The 16,285-nt window shown below is 36.2% G+C and overlaps 1 protein-coding gene across 2 annotated transcripts; it reads right to left on the reverse strand.

Annotated features, from left to right (window-relative positions):
• Nucleotides 1-304: 304 nt before the first annotated feature.
• SAC9 (sacI homology domain-containing protein / WW domain-containing protein) lies at nucleotides 305-16,220 on the reverse strand. Of its 2 annotated transcripts, none has more exons than XM_007033640.3 (14): nucleotides 16,129-16,220; nucleotides 15,517-15,605; nucleotides 14,814-15,412; nucleotides 12,042-12,174; nucleotides 10,090-11,306; nucleotides 9,451-9,558; nucleotides 9,138-9,308; nucleotides 8,683-8,922; nucleotides 7,765-8,199; nucleotides 5,375-6,208; nucleotides 4,062-4,259; nucleotides 2,047-2,505; nucleotides 1,710-1,940; nucleotides 305-831 (listed from the first exon to the last, which is right to left on the reverse strand). In XM_007033640.3, the coding sequence occupies exons 2-14, from the start codon at nucleotides 15,527-15,529 to the stop codon at nucleotides 550-552; spliced, it is 4,920 nt and encodes a 1,639-aa protein (XP_007033702.3). In that variant the 5' UTR covers nucleotides 15,530-15,605; nucleotides 16,129-16,220; the 3' UTR covers nucleotides 305-549. The 2 variants fall into 2 exon arrangements, with proteins under 2 accessions (XP_007033702.3, XP_017975273.2); XM_018119784.2 differs by having other exon boundaries at nucleotides 15,517-15,588; nucleotides 16,129-16,216.
• Between the last annotated feature and the right edge of the window lie 65 nt (nucleotides 16,221-16,285).

The raw sequence follows: 16,285 nt of genomic DNA on the forward strand, positions 1-16,285 counted from the left end.
TTTTTTTTATGAACTAATTCTAACTCAATAATTTAATTTTCATTAAAATATACATAAAAACAAGAAATGTCTACGATACTTGAATACGAATTCAAATAACAATTCAAAAAATTAATTAAATATTTATAAAATTCAAATACCTAATCAAATAATAAAATTCAGATTAAGATACTGCAAAAATAACGGATTTAGCACAACCAATTTAATCTCCCCTATGATATGTTGCCATTGCCTGGCAAGCAAGATATCATTTGATTGACATTTTTTCTTTTATCCAAAAGTAAAAGACATAAAAAAATGTATGTTTCCACTAAAGAACCAATGATAGTTTTGAATAATTAAAAGTTAAAGAGTTTACTATCTATGAATAGCAACAGAAAGATACAGCATTAAAATTTCTCAAGGCCCATATAATTATTACACCAATGGATGTAATACTGTTAATTCTAATACTATACAACAACAAAAAAAAAATTATATGAATATGAAAACGAGCACAAAGAAACAAAATCAACCTTTAAAGCCGTTCTCTTGTACGTTAAACTGATGTCAAACCGCAGAAAGGCTAGCCCACTTCCCAAGATCGTTAGGATCAGCATAGTAATACAGCTTGATTCTATTTGACAGAGACAAGCCTGCAGCAACAGCTGGAGCTCTAAAACTCGAATCATCCTGCTCCGCTGGGTCGTCCGTGAACGCTGCAACATCTCCAAGAAGTTTGAAAGAGATTCTGCGAGTTTGTAGTTGGCTAGGGAAATCAAAGTACATAGCTGTTCCTGGTTTGGCCTCTGGCAATCTGTATTCCGCAACAGACACCATGTTGTATCCTTCCTGTAAAACTATTCTAGTAAGTTTCCCAGGAAAATTCGGATTCACTTGTACACAATCTAAAACAAAATTATTTCATTAAGAAAGTAAGAAGGACAGACCATGAAAGTAGGGGTAAGTAGAGATAAAATGTAATCCTGAATAGCATGCCGATAGGTAATATTTTCTGAGAAAAAATTTGAGAAAGTAGCCAACACTGCTGAATAGACATGTAAATAAAAATCAAAATGAATTGGGGTAGGCTTTGGTACCAAAACAAGTGCTAAATAAATATGAGCAAGAATAAGTAATAGCAACATGACTTATGCATGCTTGTATGGTAATCATCATCATTAATCAGCATGAAAACAATTTCTCTACTTTATTAATGTAGCAGCACTTTGTGCTACCACAGCCAATGTCCTTAAGCACAGTTGAATAAATAGGCATTATTTCACTCATAATAAGAAACTAAAACCAGGATTAAAGAAGATTAGGGGCTAACATGTAGTGTTAGCAGAGTCTAGAACTTAATTAAAATATTGTCTCGCAAGATTCAGCCACCAAGGAATCTATCCTTTTTCGCTAAAATGTGCATTCCTCTAGAAAATGAAAGAGAACAAAGTACAGGTTGATAAAAGTTGAGGTACCAAACAATCTTTGGTCTCTCCCATCAAGATGACAAACAAGGGAGAAGCAAACAAAAATAAAAAATGCCAAATCCCTCAAGCCCTTGTATCTCCCTTTCTCTCCCTCCAGCTTCCCATATTCCCATCTCTTTCAAATCTAAAATGAGGGTTCAGTACTACTAATATTATGTCCCACCTTATTATACTTCCACCAGCATAAATTACCCAGGGAAAATTAACAAGCAGAACCATAAAGGCAGGCCTAACAGATACCTGGAGTGCAGATACTTGAATATATAGCACAGCTGGAGAGATCTGTCTGTCTTCTAAATATGTTATTGATGTATCCCAGATATCTACATCTGAAGATGGTGAATGGGTAATTCGAGGCTTTATTGCATTGAAAGCATCCAATCGGAATCCAGCAAGCAATGGTGAAGAAGGAGGCAGGTACTGCTCCAAGACCAGATCATTGTTCATTAGCCTCTCAACCTCAATTGGAACCTGAAAGTGAACAGGGTTAAACATAGGCAATTTGCACACATGGTATGAACTTAGAGCAAAAAAGCAGGAATTAGGCATAAACAGAGCATTGAAGCATAACTGTTACCTTGAATCTATTTAATTGTGGAGCTCGGTCCAACCAGTTTTTATAATTCATTTGGTCAGTGCTTTGCAACAATGTAAGTCCCATATCGTTTCTCACAGGGCTTCCTGCTATCACTATTCGTTTGGCATGAAGGCATGGATCACTTTCGATTGCTCCTCCAAAAGAGGCACGTCGAGTTTCTTGCGCAAAAGGATTTTCATCCAGAGACAAGAAATTAAAATCTTTATCAAAATTAACAGAGCTTGAACCAGGCCGCTGCAGGCGTAGTGTTATCCAAACAATGCGACATCTAACAGAATTCTTGAAAGCAAATTTTATATGCCGAGGCAACTTATCCTCTCTAGCTGACCTTTCAGGTCCATAAAATTCTGGTGAAGAGGTAATCAGGGACTGGACATCCCATTTTCCTACACAGGACCTTTCTTCCCTGTCTATTTTATTGCTTGCCCAAATTTGCACCTGTGTAACAATAGGAGAAACTGTTCAAAAAATGCATTACCTTAAGAGAAGTTAAGAGGAATACCTTTTACAAATGACATTGCAGGAAAAGAGGAAAAGAAACTCATGGCCTATGAGACATGGAGCAATGAAACAACATGATACAGACACATTGAAACAGAAAACACAAACAAATGGTAGGGCTTGACAACTGTAACAACATAATAACTTCTGTAGCTATACAATATGAAAGAATATAGTATGAATGACAGAAATAAGAGGGCACAGCAACAGTAAGGGCAAAAGAACAAATGCAGCTCATGTATTAAAACAATATGCATAATTATGTTACCCATGAAAAACATCCAGTTCCAATCAACTCCTATGATAAAATTCTAACACTGCAATTTGTAGCTAAGTAAAATTACTATCTTGCATCTGATTCTAATTTAATAAGAAAATTCTAAGAATTAAAGCAAAAATGATTTGAGAATTTTATATTTTTGAAGAAAGCATATCTATGAGTCATTCTGAGCCATAACAGCAATATCAAATTTGTTTCTTATTTAGAGTTCTTTGTTTGAATCTTAGGGAGGGGGAAGGGGATTTATGGGATGGGAGAAGGCTACCTACCTCACGTTGTAGCTCAAGCAATGGGCTTTCACATGTATAGAACAAAAAGAAAATTTATCCCTTATTTATAGACATTGACATAGTTACAATAAAGTGTTTACTACCAATAATGCAGTCAAGAGCACAATATTGGCAAATTTAATTTAGTAGCGTCTGTCTGAAACATTCCAAAGTACTGCTTAAGAGGTTTAATCGTCTGAATATGAAGAAAGAACAGAGAGACACATATAGAGTATAATCATAGATGTGCCACACCATACTATGATGATAGTACAAGACACAGCATAATGAATATACAATTTCTACTAGCTCAAGTTAATTTTTTGTTAATTGTTTAAATGTTCAAATGCCTGAAGCTTATTATGGTTTAATCTTGCCAGCATTCATTAGTTAACCAAATTTGGTTTCATTGACAATCTGATGTTTTATCTCTGTTAAACTATGCTGGTCTGACTCTTGATTATCATGAAGTATTGTGACTAACATGTATCTAAAAGGTGATATGGGTATCGAGATCTAACCCTCCAAATATAAAGAAAAACATAGAAAATATTGGAAACATCCAAGTCAGCCACATAACCATGCCAGAGTCTGAGCAACATAACTATCAAGGAAGGTGAATCCCAGCATTTTAACATGTTTTTGATACTGAAATAACATCAATAAAGGAGCTATGCTTTACAAGCATGTCAGAAAGGTTCTTTGTGTAACAAAACCTTAACAGTTTCTAAAGAAAAACATAACAAAGACTCGAAACTAATTTAAAATTGTAACTAAAGCTCCACATTTGCTATATGGTAGTGACAGATAATTGAGAATAGCTACAATTTCAAATTGCTTCTAATAATGATACATTCATAACTAAGGCTTCATTATAGACACCAGTTGACCTAACCCATTTTAATTTAAAACAACAAAATACACTAAGAAATGGGTATACTTACTGTGGGAGCATCAGCTTCAGAATAACCATATGGACTAACAAGCAATATGACTCCACTGACATCTGAAGGAGTGCCAAGAACAATAACAAATTCAGCAGATGTAGTGTTAGGGGGAGCCTTCCAATATGAGTGTCGTGATCCAGAATCCAATGGAGTGAGTAACGACAAGAATGGTGCTGAATCTGTAGCTGTCTCAACCTACAGTTCATGATAAATGGTTAGATGCCAAGAAAACTAAATTAAAACATCTCAACATGGCTTTTCCAAAAAAAAAAAAAAAAAATCTCAACATGCTTCTCTACAAAATATGAAGGTAAATCTAGTACCATGAAGATTACATGACAGTAACAAAAGACACGTATTCCTTAATCCTATTAAAGTATCCTTAAGAACAATAAAGCATTACGTTTTTTCTATATGGCCAGTGCAACTTTTGAGACATGTCTATTATTTGTAATGCTAGACAAGTTTGATATTGGTGAAAGGGGGAAAAGTTTCAGTTTACCGACTTTTCTTTTTCAATATTTTATACAATGATAATATCATGAACTTCTTTTAGAAGTTTTTGCTACAAAACTCAAATAACGTTGAGCAAGCAGGGCAATTTAGTTAAGATGCATGCTAGTCTTCTTTTAGTGGAAAGAATAACCTTCCTAATTGATTCCGCTACCAAGAAGAAAAGACCTGCCACTTATAAAAATAGGGTTAATTACAATTTGGGACCCAAACTATAAACCAATGGTCAATTTCCTTAACTCCATTAGAAGGAAGTCTGCCGTGTCCCCCAACAGTCTATCAAAATGCACTGGCTGTTGGATTTTTATTGGCCATTGGGGACACATCAAACTTTATGCTAAAAAAGTTAAGTGGAATGTGCAATACGGTTAATGGAAGCAAATTTCAAGTACCTAATTGCATATTTTTAAACTTAGGTACCAAAGTGGATATTTGACAATGATTCGAGTACCAAATGCATTATTAACCCTAATCATGAACTCAAGTAAGCACGAAGTACAGATAGGTTAATATTTTTAATGATGCAATAGATCATCACTAGAAGATGAAAGATACAAGATGTTTCATAGCTTGGAAAGGTTATGGCAGACAAGAAGAATGAAGCAGCTGGAGCTGATAGAATCCGCCATATCCTTTCTTGATTTAAGCTGAACCAATTATTATAATTACTAGCAAACTCTCAATCATGCCAAACTTAGTAAACCTGGTTATTCTAAGAGAACCATTCAACTTATCCAGACATTGCATCAATGAAAGAAAAACGTAATAAGCATAAAAAAATGAAGCCAAGGTTATACCGAGTGTAGGAAGCTGGCAGATGGAAACTCAGCAAGTGATTCCTGCCCGGCAAGTAATTGTTTCAGAACTTTAACAGCTCGCTGATTATCAGAGGACTGACTCCTGTCAGAAAGGCCATCCAGGAATGAGGACCCTATAACCTCATCCAAAGCTGTATATGCTGCACTATCAGCATGGGCTCTTCTTCGTGAGCTAATCAAGACCCTAACATAGTCCAAGCTCAATGCATCAAGAATTATCTCATGGCAGCACTGCTTGCAAATAACACTGTCGAGTGTCACTGACCGATTTGTAGAGAGATCAACTTGGCTACCATGACTTGATCCACCCTGACTTGACAAGCCATTATAATTTGTCGCCTCCCTTGTGTAATTTGGCAGAAGAAGGGCTCCTCTCCCCGCACAACAAACTCTACAAGCCTTTCTCTCACATTGAGAACACAAGAAGACAGATTTTGAACCTTCTGTAGATGACCCCATTGAGGAAGCAGAAACAGTTGCCTTAGTCTCAGCACGCACTTCACACATGCCACCAGAACAGCTCTCCCCAATTCTACTAATGTTCCAAAAATCTATAACACTATCCTCAATCCTCTGAAGACCAATAGCACCATTAATCTTGTCCTCAAGAGCAGCTTGCCCAAGCGATGCAAGGGTGCTTGCTACCCTGCACAATCTTCCCATGTATAATTCATCAAGTAAAAGATTTGGATTTACAGTAGCCGGATCAGTTCCAATTGACAACAAAGCTCTATCTCTTTCAGCTGCAGAAAGATTCAGCTGGAAACGTTCAATTTCCAATTTCATTGCTTCAAGGAAGTCTAGCTTTCTTTCCTGCAAAATTGGATAATTGAATGAGCAAGTTTTATATTCTATCAGGTTGACAATTAGCACTTAAGAACTTGTATATTTATCTACCTTGCATAAATGTAATAAGTAGAATATATATATTCTCTAATCCTCAAAAGGTAGAATACATGCATCTAATCATGCTACGTCCACAATGAAAAATATTGAAAAGCCAATATGGTTAGCATTTTCTTAGTGAAAATACCAAGAGGAAAGGGTGGCATATCCATAATATTTGCACCTTAATTGAGATGAGATTCTGCAATTCAGCTGAACAGGGAACTGGGGCCCATACTTAGGGAGATAGTCCATCATCTTTCACCTAATGTTGCTAGGAATTTATTCTCATTTTTGGTATTAGTTGGGTTATGCTTCAAACAATCTGGGAGCTTTTAGCTAATTGCAGAAAAGTTAAAGGAAAAGCTCAAAATGATTGTGACAATAAAAATAAAATAAAATTCAGCATGTCTCTTGCAGAGTTTATAAAAGGGGAGATACTCTAGAGATTTTGATTGAGTGGAGCATTCACATTGGAGATCAAATCTAGCTTTCTGAATCATTTTCAAGGTTCTACAAATTGACTAGTTTTTGCCTTCTGGGTTTTTTTATCTCAAGTCTACCTGACTGATATGCTAAAATTTAAGTTTTACAGTGGTTTTCATTAATGAGGTTATATCAGCAAAGGAATGTTGGAATGGGAACAGGGGAGGATCAGCTAAACGAGCAAATTCACATAAAATAATGGAGGCTTTAGAGATCATTCCATGTACAAGATGTCAAAGAATACAGATAACAAAAATTCAAAGCTCTAAATTCTCACACTCTCTCTTGTGCATAAATGCACACAGGTTGAGCAAAGTAAGAGAGAAGTAACTCTATCTTTCCCTTTACCCCTCCCTTAACCTTTCAGCACTTTACTAAAACTATTTGTCTATATTAATATGTCCAGATTTTATATCGATTTACATATCATAATTAAAAAACCAGATATGTTCCTAATATCTAAGCTTTCATATAATAATTGCAAATGCTGATAAATATTTGCGACCAAGTTATGAGCCAATTCGATACCAATCTCATATATTTGTTGCTAATTTTTTTTCATTGACATTAAATTGCTAACACTCAACACTTTGACTGACCATTTGAACCGATAAACCAAAGACTTAATCATAAATCAGATATTATGTTCACACAGATATGATATGGGAATATCATCCCAGCATGCTCTTCTACGACCGATTCCTATTTACCTTCTATTTATAACATATGATGTTGAAAATAAAAAGATGCATCTGTAAACTCATTATAACACATAGAGCAAGCACCTGATCAAGAACCATAAATTACGAAAGTTAAAAAATAAATGGAGACAACAAGAAATTATAAGTAGCATTCAATTGACTCACGGAGAAAATAACTTCATGGAAGACAGTTATTAGGGTTTCACTAGGGTTTTATTCATATTTAGGCTTTTCATGAGTTTTCCCCAAACATACGAGGCTGTGGAAACATACAACAAGCGACGAGAAGTCACATACCAAATGTGGCCCTGCAAGGGATTTTAGACAGTTAATGTACTTCTGGGCACCACTCTCTTGAGGCCTCCCATCCTTCGATGTAGAGGATTTATGATCAATTTCAGGGGCATGGTAGTCAACAACAGCTTGGTCCAGAAAATCAAGCAAGTCACCTCTGTCATAAGCTGCATTTGCTGTCACTGGCTGAGAGGCAGATTCAGAAAACACATCACCTCCAGTTAATAGGTCAACCCAATCATTGGCAGAACCCTGTTTTGCTGATGTTGACATGGTTTCACTGGATAAAGAAGTGCAAGAAAATGGGTTTGTGTCTGAACCAGACACAAAAGGATTGGTTTCCTTTTGAAATTTCTTAGCAACCTCAGTTAGTCTGGCACCATGCCCTTCATTAGCAAATACTCCATTCCAGGGGAGAGAAACTCCAAGGATTTCTACCTATAAAAATTTTAAAATATACAGAATCATTCCGCAGCATTAGAACACTTTACTGCCTAAATCAAAAGTAAAAAGAAGAATGAAACAAATTAAAGGGGGATGGGGGAAGAAAATTAGAATAAATATGCAGAAATTTTCAAGCCAAGACAATTGCTGAAAAATGGAGAGAGAGAGAGAGAGAGATTGTATCTAACAGAAGGAAATGGCACAGTAATGTTAACTGCATTTTCCCCCTATGGTTATGAAAAGTATAAAGATGCCCATACAAAGGTTCTTGCTTAGTGGTCTACTCCATTAACAGCTGTAATTTCTCTCCAATCCCCTTTATTCATCTACCACTATACCTCTTCAAATACCCAATACATGCACATACTCAACACGAGTCCAGCAGATGCATGTTAATTGTGAAATCAAGATGCAAATTTAGAATAAAAAGACATAACAGTATATCAAGCAACATATTTTCTCAGAACTGCTTTCTACCTCACCAAGAGTCATAGGACTTCCAGAAGTAGCAGGATAAAATGTAAGTGCCACTACACGGGTAAGAAAGTCCAATTCTCCCTCTAATTCTTCAAAATCATACAATAATGATATAGGAGATGTGACTTGATCATGAAGGCGTGCACCAGCTCCAGTGACGGCCATGTCCTCTGCACTAATTGGGCCTGGTAAGGGAATCAGAAGATTTGTCCCATTTCCACACTGGGGTATGAAAGCCCCCTGTCATCACAGTTCAAAATAGGATTAGAACACTATTCAAACTAAAATAAATCAGCAAGGATGGAAAAGCTATGCTATTTTTTGGGGGGAAACTTTGAGAAAGAGAAATTTAAAAGAAGTTGATACAAATTTCAAGGTGAATACGTTAAACTACAATCAAAAAAGGCAAACTGTGCTGGAAAACTTGTGGGGAAAGATAAAATAAGTGAACAAACCTCAACAACCAATTTAAGCCCATCTAGGTTGCGCCCTGTCCTCACATCAACAGTTGAAGGAAAAGTTGAATCATCGGCACCATGGGAAACTGTGAGTAGCAGCTGGCAGACATGGCAGGGTTCACCAAGATAGATAAAAAGTTCAACAACATCAGCGGCTTGGGGACAAACCTGCAAGAGAGTAGATGCATGCATTCTGATAAAGATAAAAACAACAATAGGAAGAAGGGCAAAGAATGATATCTTCCCGCAAACAACAATTTCTAAGTTACAATAAGTTTTTCTAGATGATGAACAGGAAAACTGCAAGTACCCAGATTAGATCCTTTTTCTTGAAACTCAGTAGACTGGCTCCACCATTAGAAGTTCGGAACATACTGCCGACTGGCTTAAGAAGGAAACCAGGTGGTCGAGAAAGTACCTGCGATGAACAATATGATAAGTGATGTAGACAGGCACATATATAACAGCAAAATCAGATATAACTTTCTTTTCAAATCAAATATTGCTTCTAGACAAGAATAAAAAACCTTTACAAGGAATAAAATTTTCACTTAAAACCAAAGCTCTAATAAATAAGTTAAAAACTACTCATCTTCCAAGATATATGCATGATAATCCAAATACCAAACTGAGTATTCTCAACAGTACACTGAAAATCAATACTGAAGCCATTTACTAACTTATTGGCTTATAAACAATGAGCACATAAACTACCTCACAAGATAGCAATGAGTTTGGTTTCAACAACAGAGTTTAGCATCCAAGGCCATATTCAATTGTTTGAGAAGGTTTCCTCTATCTACATAAAGCTAAATTGTCCAAAAAAAAAAAAGCAGTAGAAGGAAAGATTGATCATTTAATAGCAAGCCAGAGACAGTAAAGGGCTATCACTTCGTTCAGGTTGTCACAAATAAACCTGAAATCTAGGACAAAAACTAGAATTACATACATGCAGAGGTTGAACTGAAACAGATGGAAGATGCTTGAACAGCCTTATTCCAAGGAACATCTCCAACTGCTTTTGACGAGAACTATCCACAAGTGCATTTTTATATCTCCTTTGAAGAGTGATTTTCATATTTTGTGCTGCAGAAAACTGCTTGAATTTTCCTGGCTCTTCATTAAAAATGCTTAGAATTTGGCTGTGCATGGCTTTGGAACCTGTATACAGTGTTGCATGAATATCACCAGCAAGCAGGAAAAGATCTGCTAGCTGAGATACAGGTGATAAAATTGTTGATCTCTTGAACTCCTCAAATGTCATGTCAAATCTCTTCCATGGTTTGTCTGGGCATGGATGATTCCATGTTGTGGTCCTTGTATTGTGATCAATATAATAAGTTTTCCCTGTCACTGCATCAGATCGTTTCTCCCAGCCAGGTGGGAGTGGTGCAGTATACCCACCATTGTTATTAATTGACTGGTAACCATATGCCAAATCACTATCAAGAGATATCCCAAGCCGCCTACACTGCTCAACAAACACTTGGAGTGCCCCAAAGTAACTAGCAGCATTGGTTCTATCCAAAGAATCTGCACAATTGAAACGTAACACACCATTTTGATGGGATCTTAAGCAGAATGCCCCTTCAAAGTCACCAGTGTAGATGATTTCACCTCTGCAGTCCTTAAGTCGCTGTCGCGAAGGCAAATAATCACCTTCAGAAATGCCTATAGCCAGGGTGGGTGTATTTAGAAGTTTCCACAATTCTTCAATTGTTTGTTGTTCACCTTGTAACTTTATGCAGGCATGCCAGTCATAATTTATTAAATGAATTCGTGTATGAGGAAGTTTTCCAGTGGATCTAATATGATTTAGTGATTCCACAAAATGCTGCACTAAAATGCATTCAGACTTTCCTTCTCCATTTCGAAGCAAGTTAACACATACAATTGGAACAAAAGCCTTTTTCTTCTCATTTTCCCCAATACCAACATCTAAGTTACGAGCATCATATCGTTTACTTAATCTTTGATAATACTGTAAGCTTCCTTTATAAGGATCCTGATCTGATACATAAATTTCTGCTTCAGCAGCAGTGATCTTTAGTTCTGCACCCCACCAGATTGGTATTGTGCCCCGTCGCCAAATGTATGTATTAAAAGGAACGCTCTGACCAGCTCTTTTAGGCACCCATACAAGTTGTTCGCACTCTACTTCGTTTCCTGTGAATATGAACAATCTTTATATGTTACAACAAAATTCATGCAATAATGAGACACCAGTACGATGAAAGTCATGATAAAATGAATAGTGATGCAAAATGAAATGAAAAATAAGTTAATTTAAACAAGAATAAGGAAACTCACCAGTACATGACATGACATGCAATACAAATATCAAAAGTACTATTAAAGAAACAATAGGATGGAAACCCTTGAAAAGAAGGTTTAATAATTTATTTGAATCTAAAATCAAGTCAGAGTTGCAAGTTTATACACATCTTGAACTAATTTTGACTGTTTTCATTCTGGTTGCCCAAAGTAATTTACCACAGATCCAGCTATTGACAAGCCAATTATGCAGCATGATGTCAAAACATGTATAAAGCAAAAAAATTCTAACAACATGTGCCATGCCACATCCCAGACATGTTACTTATGTGGATAATTACTCATCATTGTAGCCCAAAGAAACAATATAACCATGCACTGTTAGCTATTGTCAATCTCCTCCCAGCCGCAAGATAGATAAGTCAGTATGACATAAGGCATAAAATTGAAAAACAAAATGGTGAACAAAAAATAAAAAAGAAAAGAGTAGTTACAGTAAGAGAAGCAGTCAGTGACCGTGTTTAAAATTTTGGTGAAAAAAAAAATAATTTCTTCATAGTAACAAATAACCGGAAAAATCTAAAAGAACAGGATCTGATTTTAAGACACATAAATAGATTATCTTACCTGTGCTAAAACATGAATTTATACCCCTAGCCAAGTATCGAGTGCCAGGATGCAGCCTACTTCGACGAGCTAAGAGAGCAACAATCCCTTCTACCTGACCTGAACTACCAAAACTTCGACATTCTGCAAACCCCTATACATTATATAAAGATGAGAGAACAAAATGGATCAATCAGTATGCTATTCTAGATGCCCATGCCTCATTTTATTATCAAAAATCATTAAAAAAGTTAACCAGAAACAAAGCTAGGAGCCTAGAAGAAAACAAGTATGCATATATGAACATCATCCCCACCCCAAACCCCCCCAACACCCCCCCCCCCCCTCTCTACAACAACACAAAAAAAGAATAAATCAACTCAAAACTTTTTCTAATCATGAATTTTATGTGCACAAATTATTTGAAAGGAACAAATAATAGCAATGAGAGAAGAAAGAGAGAACAATGTCATGGGTTATTATAAAAAAAAACAATTACACAAAACAAGGATGTAAAAAAGAGTCTGGGATTTGATGTCAAGAAAATGAGAAATTTTTGGTCATTCGATGTGCGACTGATTTAGACATAACAAAGAGAGAATAGTTATTATTAAGTCTAAGTTTTATCCATCTTTAAAGTCAGGAAGTAGCAAAATTTAATTGCATTATATTGTTTAATACTAGAGTAAATCAGGCAGAAATTTTTAGACATCTGAAGCTTTGATTAATATTTTAAGTCATGTAGGCTATCAGGTTCTAATTCATCATTTAGAAGTTGTTTTAAGTCAATTTTGGCAGTTTCTATCACAGATGTCAAGTTCATGTAAGATTGGGATTACGCCCCCCCCCCCCCCCCCCCCCCCCCGCCTTCTTTTTAGTCAGATTATGACTGCCTGAAGACCATGTATATGCAGGTAACTTCTTACAATAGACGAGAACAATTTTAAGCAATTAGCTGTAGTTTGGGATTGTGAGAAGCAATCTTAACCCTGGCTATCAGCCTTCAGGACCTTAGAATGAAACCTGCGAAATCTAGCCTCCTAGCCTAGAACTTATCTACTAAATTTCAGCACTACCATAACCTAAAAATGAACTACTTTCAATAGATGGAGAACAATTTAGGCAATTATCTGTTCTTTCGGACTTTGGGACTGTGTGAAGCAACCCTAACCCTGGCTATGAGCCTTTGGGACCTTAGAAATGAAACCTAGGAAATATAGGCCTAAAGCCTAGCTATACTACTGCAAAATGAACTTAAAACCAAGGTAGATCCCTTGTCACAAATCAGAGAATCAAACTTTAAAATAAAAAATTTACTGTTCAGAATATCAGGCACAAATTGGTTTTCATAACCCCCATTTAATAGTATACCAATTCCTTCCAACAACAAAAAATCTTCTCAAAATTTCCCGTTGATTTACCACCTAATAATCCTAACAATTAGCCTTAACACTCTGACTGGCCTACTTTCCTACCTTAGATGACACATATATTGTATTAATGGCTGAAGCAGCATTCTATTTATTGTCTCCTTAGAGAAATCCCATGGAAAATGCTGGTCGAAAGGGTAAAACATCCTCTTACAACAAGACAAGAAAAGTCAACCTCAACACCATGACTTGCCTGCTTTCCTACATCAAACAATACATATATTGATTAATCACCAGTACAGCATTCAGCATATAATCTCCATGAAGAAACCCATGAGAAAATGTTGGTCAAAAAGGAACTATAAACATTCTTCCAGGATAAAAGCTTGTTTCCGACCACTACTAGCCCACAACTTTTCAGACCTAAACCACTAGCCCTCAAAAGCTTAAACTCAATTTATAAGGAGATTAACTTGAGCTATTACACGGTTTTCATCAATCACGTTCCTATTCCATGTGGTTTGAGATACCAAAATTGCACATCGAAATCCTTGATGTCCTCATCATGGATATGGCCAAGATCAAACCAAAGCAGTGTGTGCGCACACTAAACTAGCAAACGTTCTGATACCTGTTGTACAGCCCCTAGCTCAAGCACTATTCCCCAACAACTTTTAAGACCTAAACCATAGGCCCTCCAAACTTAAACTCAAATTGCTAGTAGTAAGTGGCTTGCATCTTTACATGGGATTCATCAATCAGATTCCTATTCCATGTGGAAGGTACCACATTCTTGCAAAGACTATAAAAGTAACAACACAAGAATTTATTCCCAAAAGAATTTAAATACAAAGAACTTATTGTCACTAACAAGTTACCTAGGGAAGATCAAGACCTATGCTCAAAAACAATCACCTTGAAGGCCCTTCAATCTCATGCTTTACCACCAATCAATCCAGTTTGTAAATTAAAAAAACCATTCAAGAAAGATGCATGAATGCTGCATTCAAGTAAAAAAAATAAATTCAAGAATTATTATTCTTAACCAGTGGCTGAGGAAAGTATAATCTTGTCATGCCATTACATCAACAAAATTAGTGTGTAACAACACCTTAGCATCACCTAACCTGACACGTAAAAAGCCGAGTCCTACAAAAAAAATTTTATCCATTCCTCCACTCAACAATTAGGCATCAATTCTCAATAGCATGCAATGCACTGACATGCATACAGCAGCACATACTTACGTAAGAAGCATGTCAGAACAAAACAACCATGGGCATGTAATGCACAAAAAGCACATTTCACTACTACATATACAGGCAGTAAACCAACAAATCTTATATCTAGAATGACACCGGATTAAAAAAACAAAAACTATCAGATGAGCATTAAATTGAAGATACCGAGTATGAAGCAAAACCTGCAGAAGAATGACACAGTGTCGTGTCAACCCAATGTTTTTAAAAGGCGTTGAAAGCCATCCATTCCAAACAAATTCGTCATCAGGGCTGAGCAGGGGCATGCGACTTGGAAAAGGTCGAGTGACGTCTCTTGTCTCGCAAAAGTAGTGCTTCCCATCAATGTCAAGCTCAACCAATTCTTGTACATTCTTTAGTTCTCCTTTACCCTGAGGTTGAGGATTCTGAAGTGGTATTTTGATCCATTGACTCTCCGTGACTGTAAACACACACCCCCCACCAGGCAAATAGGGAATACTAGCAGCTAACTTTGTAGCAACAAGAAGTAATCCATAGCTTCCCAAGGCGGCATAACCCAATATTGCCCTGGCATGGATTTTACTCTTACGCTGCCAGGGCAATCCACTGGTAACATAATCTAAAGCTTCATTCTCAGACCTAAAAACATCAAAACCAAACTTCCCTTGATAGCACAGTACCCCAGTTGTCGGATCAACATAAATCACCTGGGTGTCAATCCTCGTAGACAAGCTAACAACAATATAAACTTCACCAATGTCCGACGTAACCACAACAACAGATGTGCTTCTTGAACCACCAACTACAAGTAAGACTGGACATAATTAGCTAACCCAATAAACCTATTTAACCAAAAACATTAAAAACACGACTAACCGAAAGAATGAAATCCAAAAATGTGATTACCTGGGGATTCCATTCGCCCCAATTGAAACTACCAGCTAAAAACTTCCTGAAAATCCACAATGTTCACTATCCCTGATGGAATCAAAAATCTGTTCATCAAAATTAAACCCAATATAAAAACGAAAGTTCAAATTCTCTACTTTTCTCTTATTTACATGAACAAATTGTGGAAATGACCAATAAATCCGTCAAATCTAAAAAGAAATAAGCTCCCTACAAATTCATTGGAGTCCATTACATTGAAGCAATAAATCATTGAAATCTAAATCTTAATAAGTATCCCAAATGTAGATCGTAAGATTCAGCTTTTCTTGTTCTTGAGATCTAAAACATGCAAAAATAATTTCCAAAAATGAGATTAAATAAAACAAAGAAACGAATTAAGCCGAAACAAAAAGACCACTGGACTGAACGTTCCTTAGCAAGCATAGAAAAAAAAAATCTCAGATTTAACTAATTAACTCTGAAAAAGAGTTCGATAATAAAATGAAAGAAGATGAGGAGAAATTTTGGGAAATTATGTTATGCATATATTTTAGTTTTATTAGTAATGAGATTGAAAAAGAAAACCAACAAATAAAACAGAATATTCGGGAAAAGAAATAAACTGACCAGGAAATTGGAACATCGGAGAGAAGCATGGGAAGAATCGAAATACCGGAGACAAGGGAGAAATGTTTTAAAAAAACCAAGAAAGAATTGAAGATCTTCTGTGGTTGCGTGCAGGAAATGCTATCCAATTATGCATCGCCACCTATTTATTTTCTGT

The sequence above is a fragment of the Theobroma cacao genome, chromosome 4 (genome assembly GCF_053813885.1).
Source record: "Theobroma cacao isolate CCN51 chromosome 4, ASM5381388v1, whole genome shotgun sequence".
Classification (NCBI taxonomy): domain Eukaryota; kingdom Viridiplantae; phylum Streptophyta; class Magnoliopsida; order Malvales; family Malvaceae; genus Theobroma; species Theobroma cacao.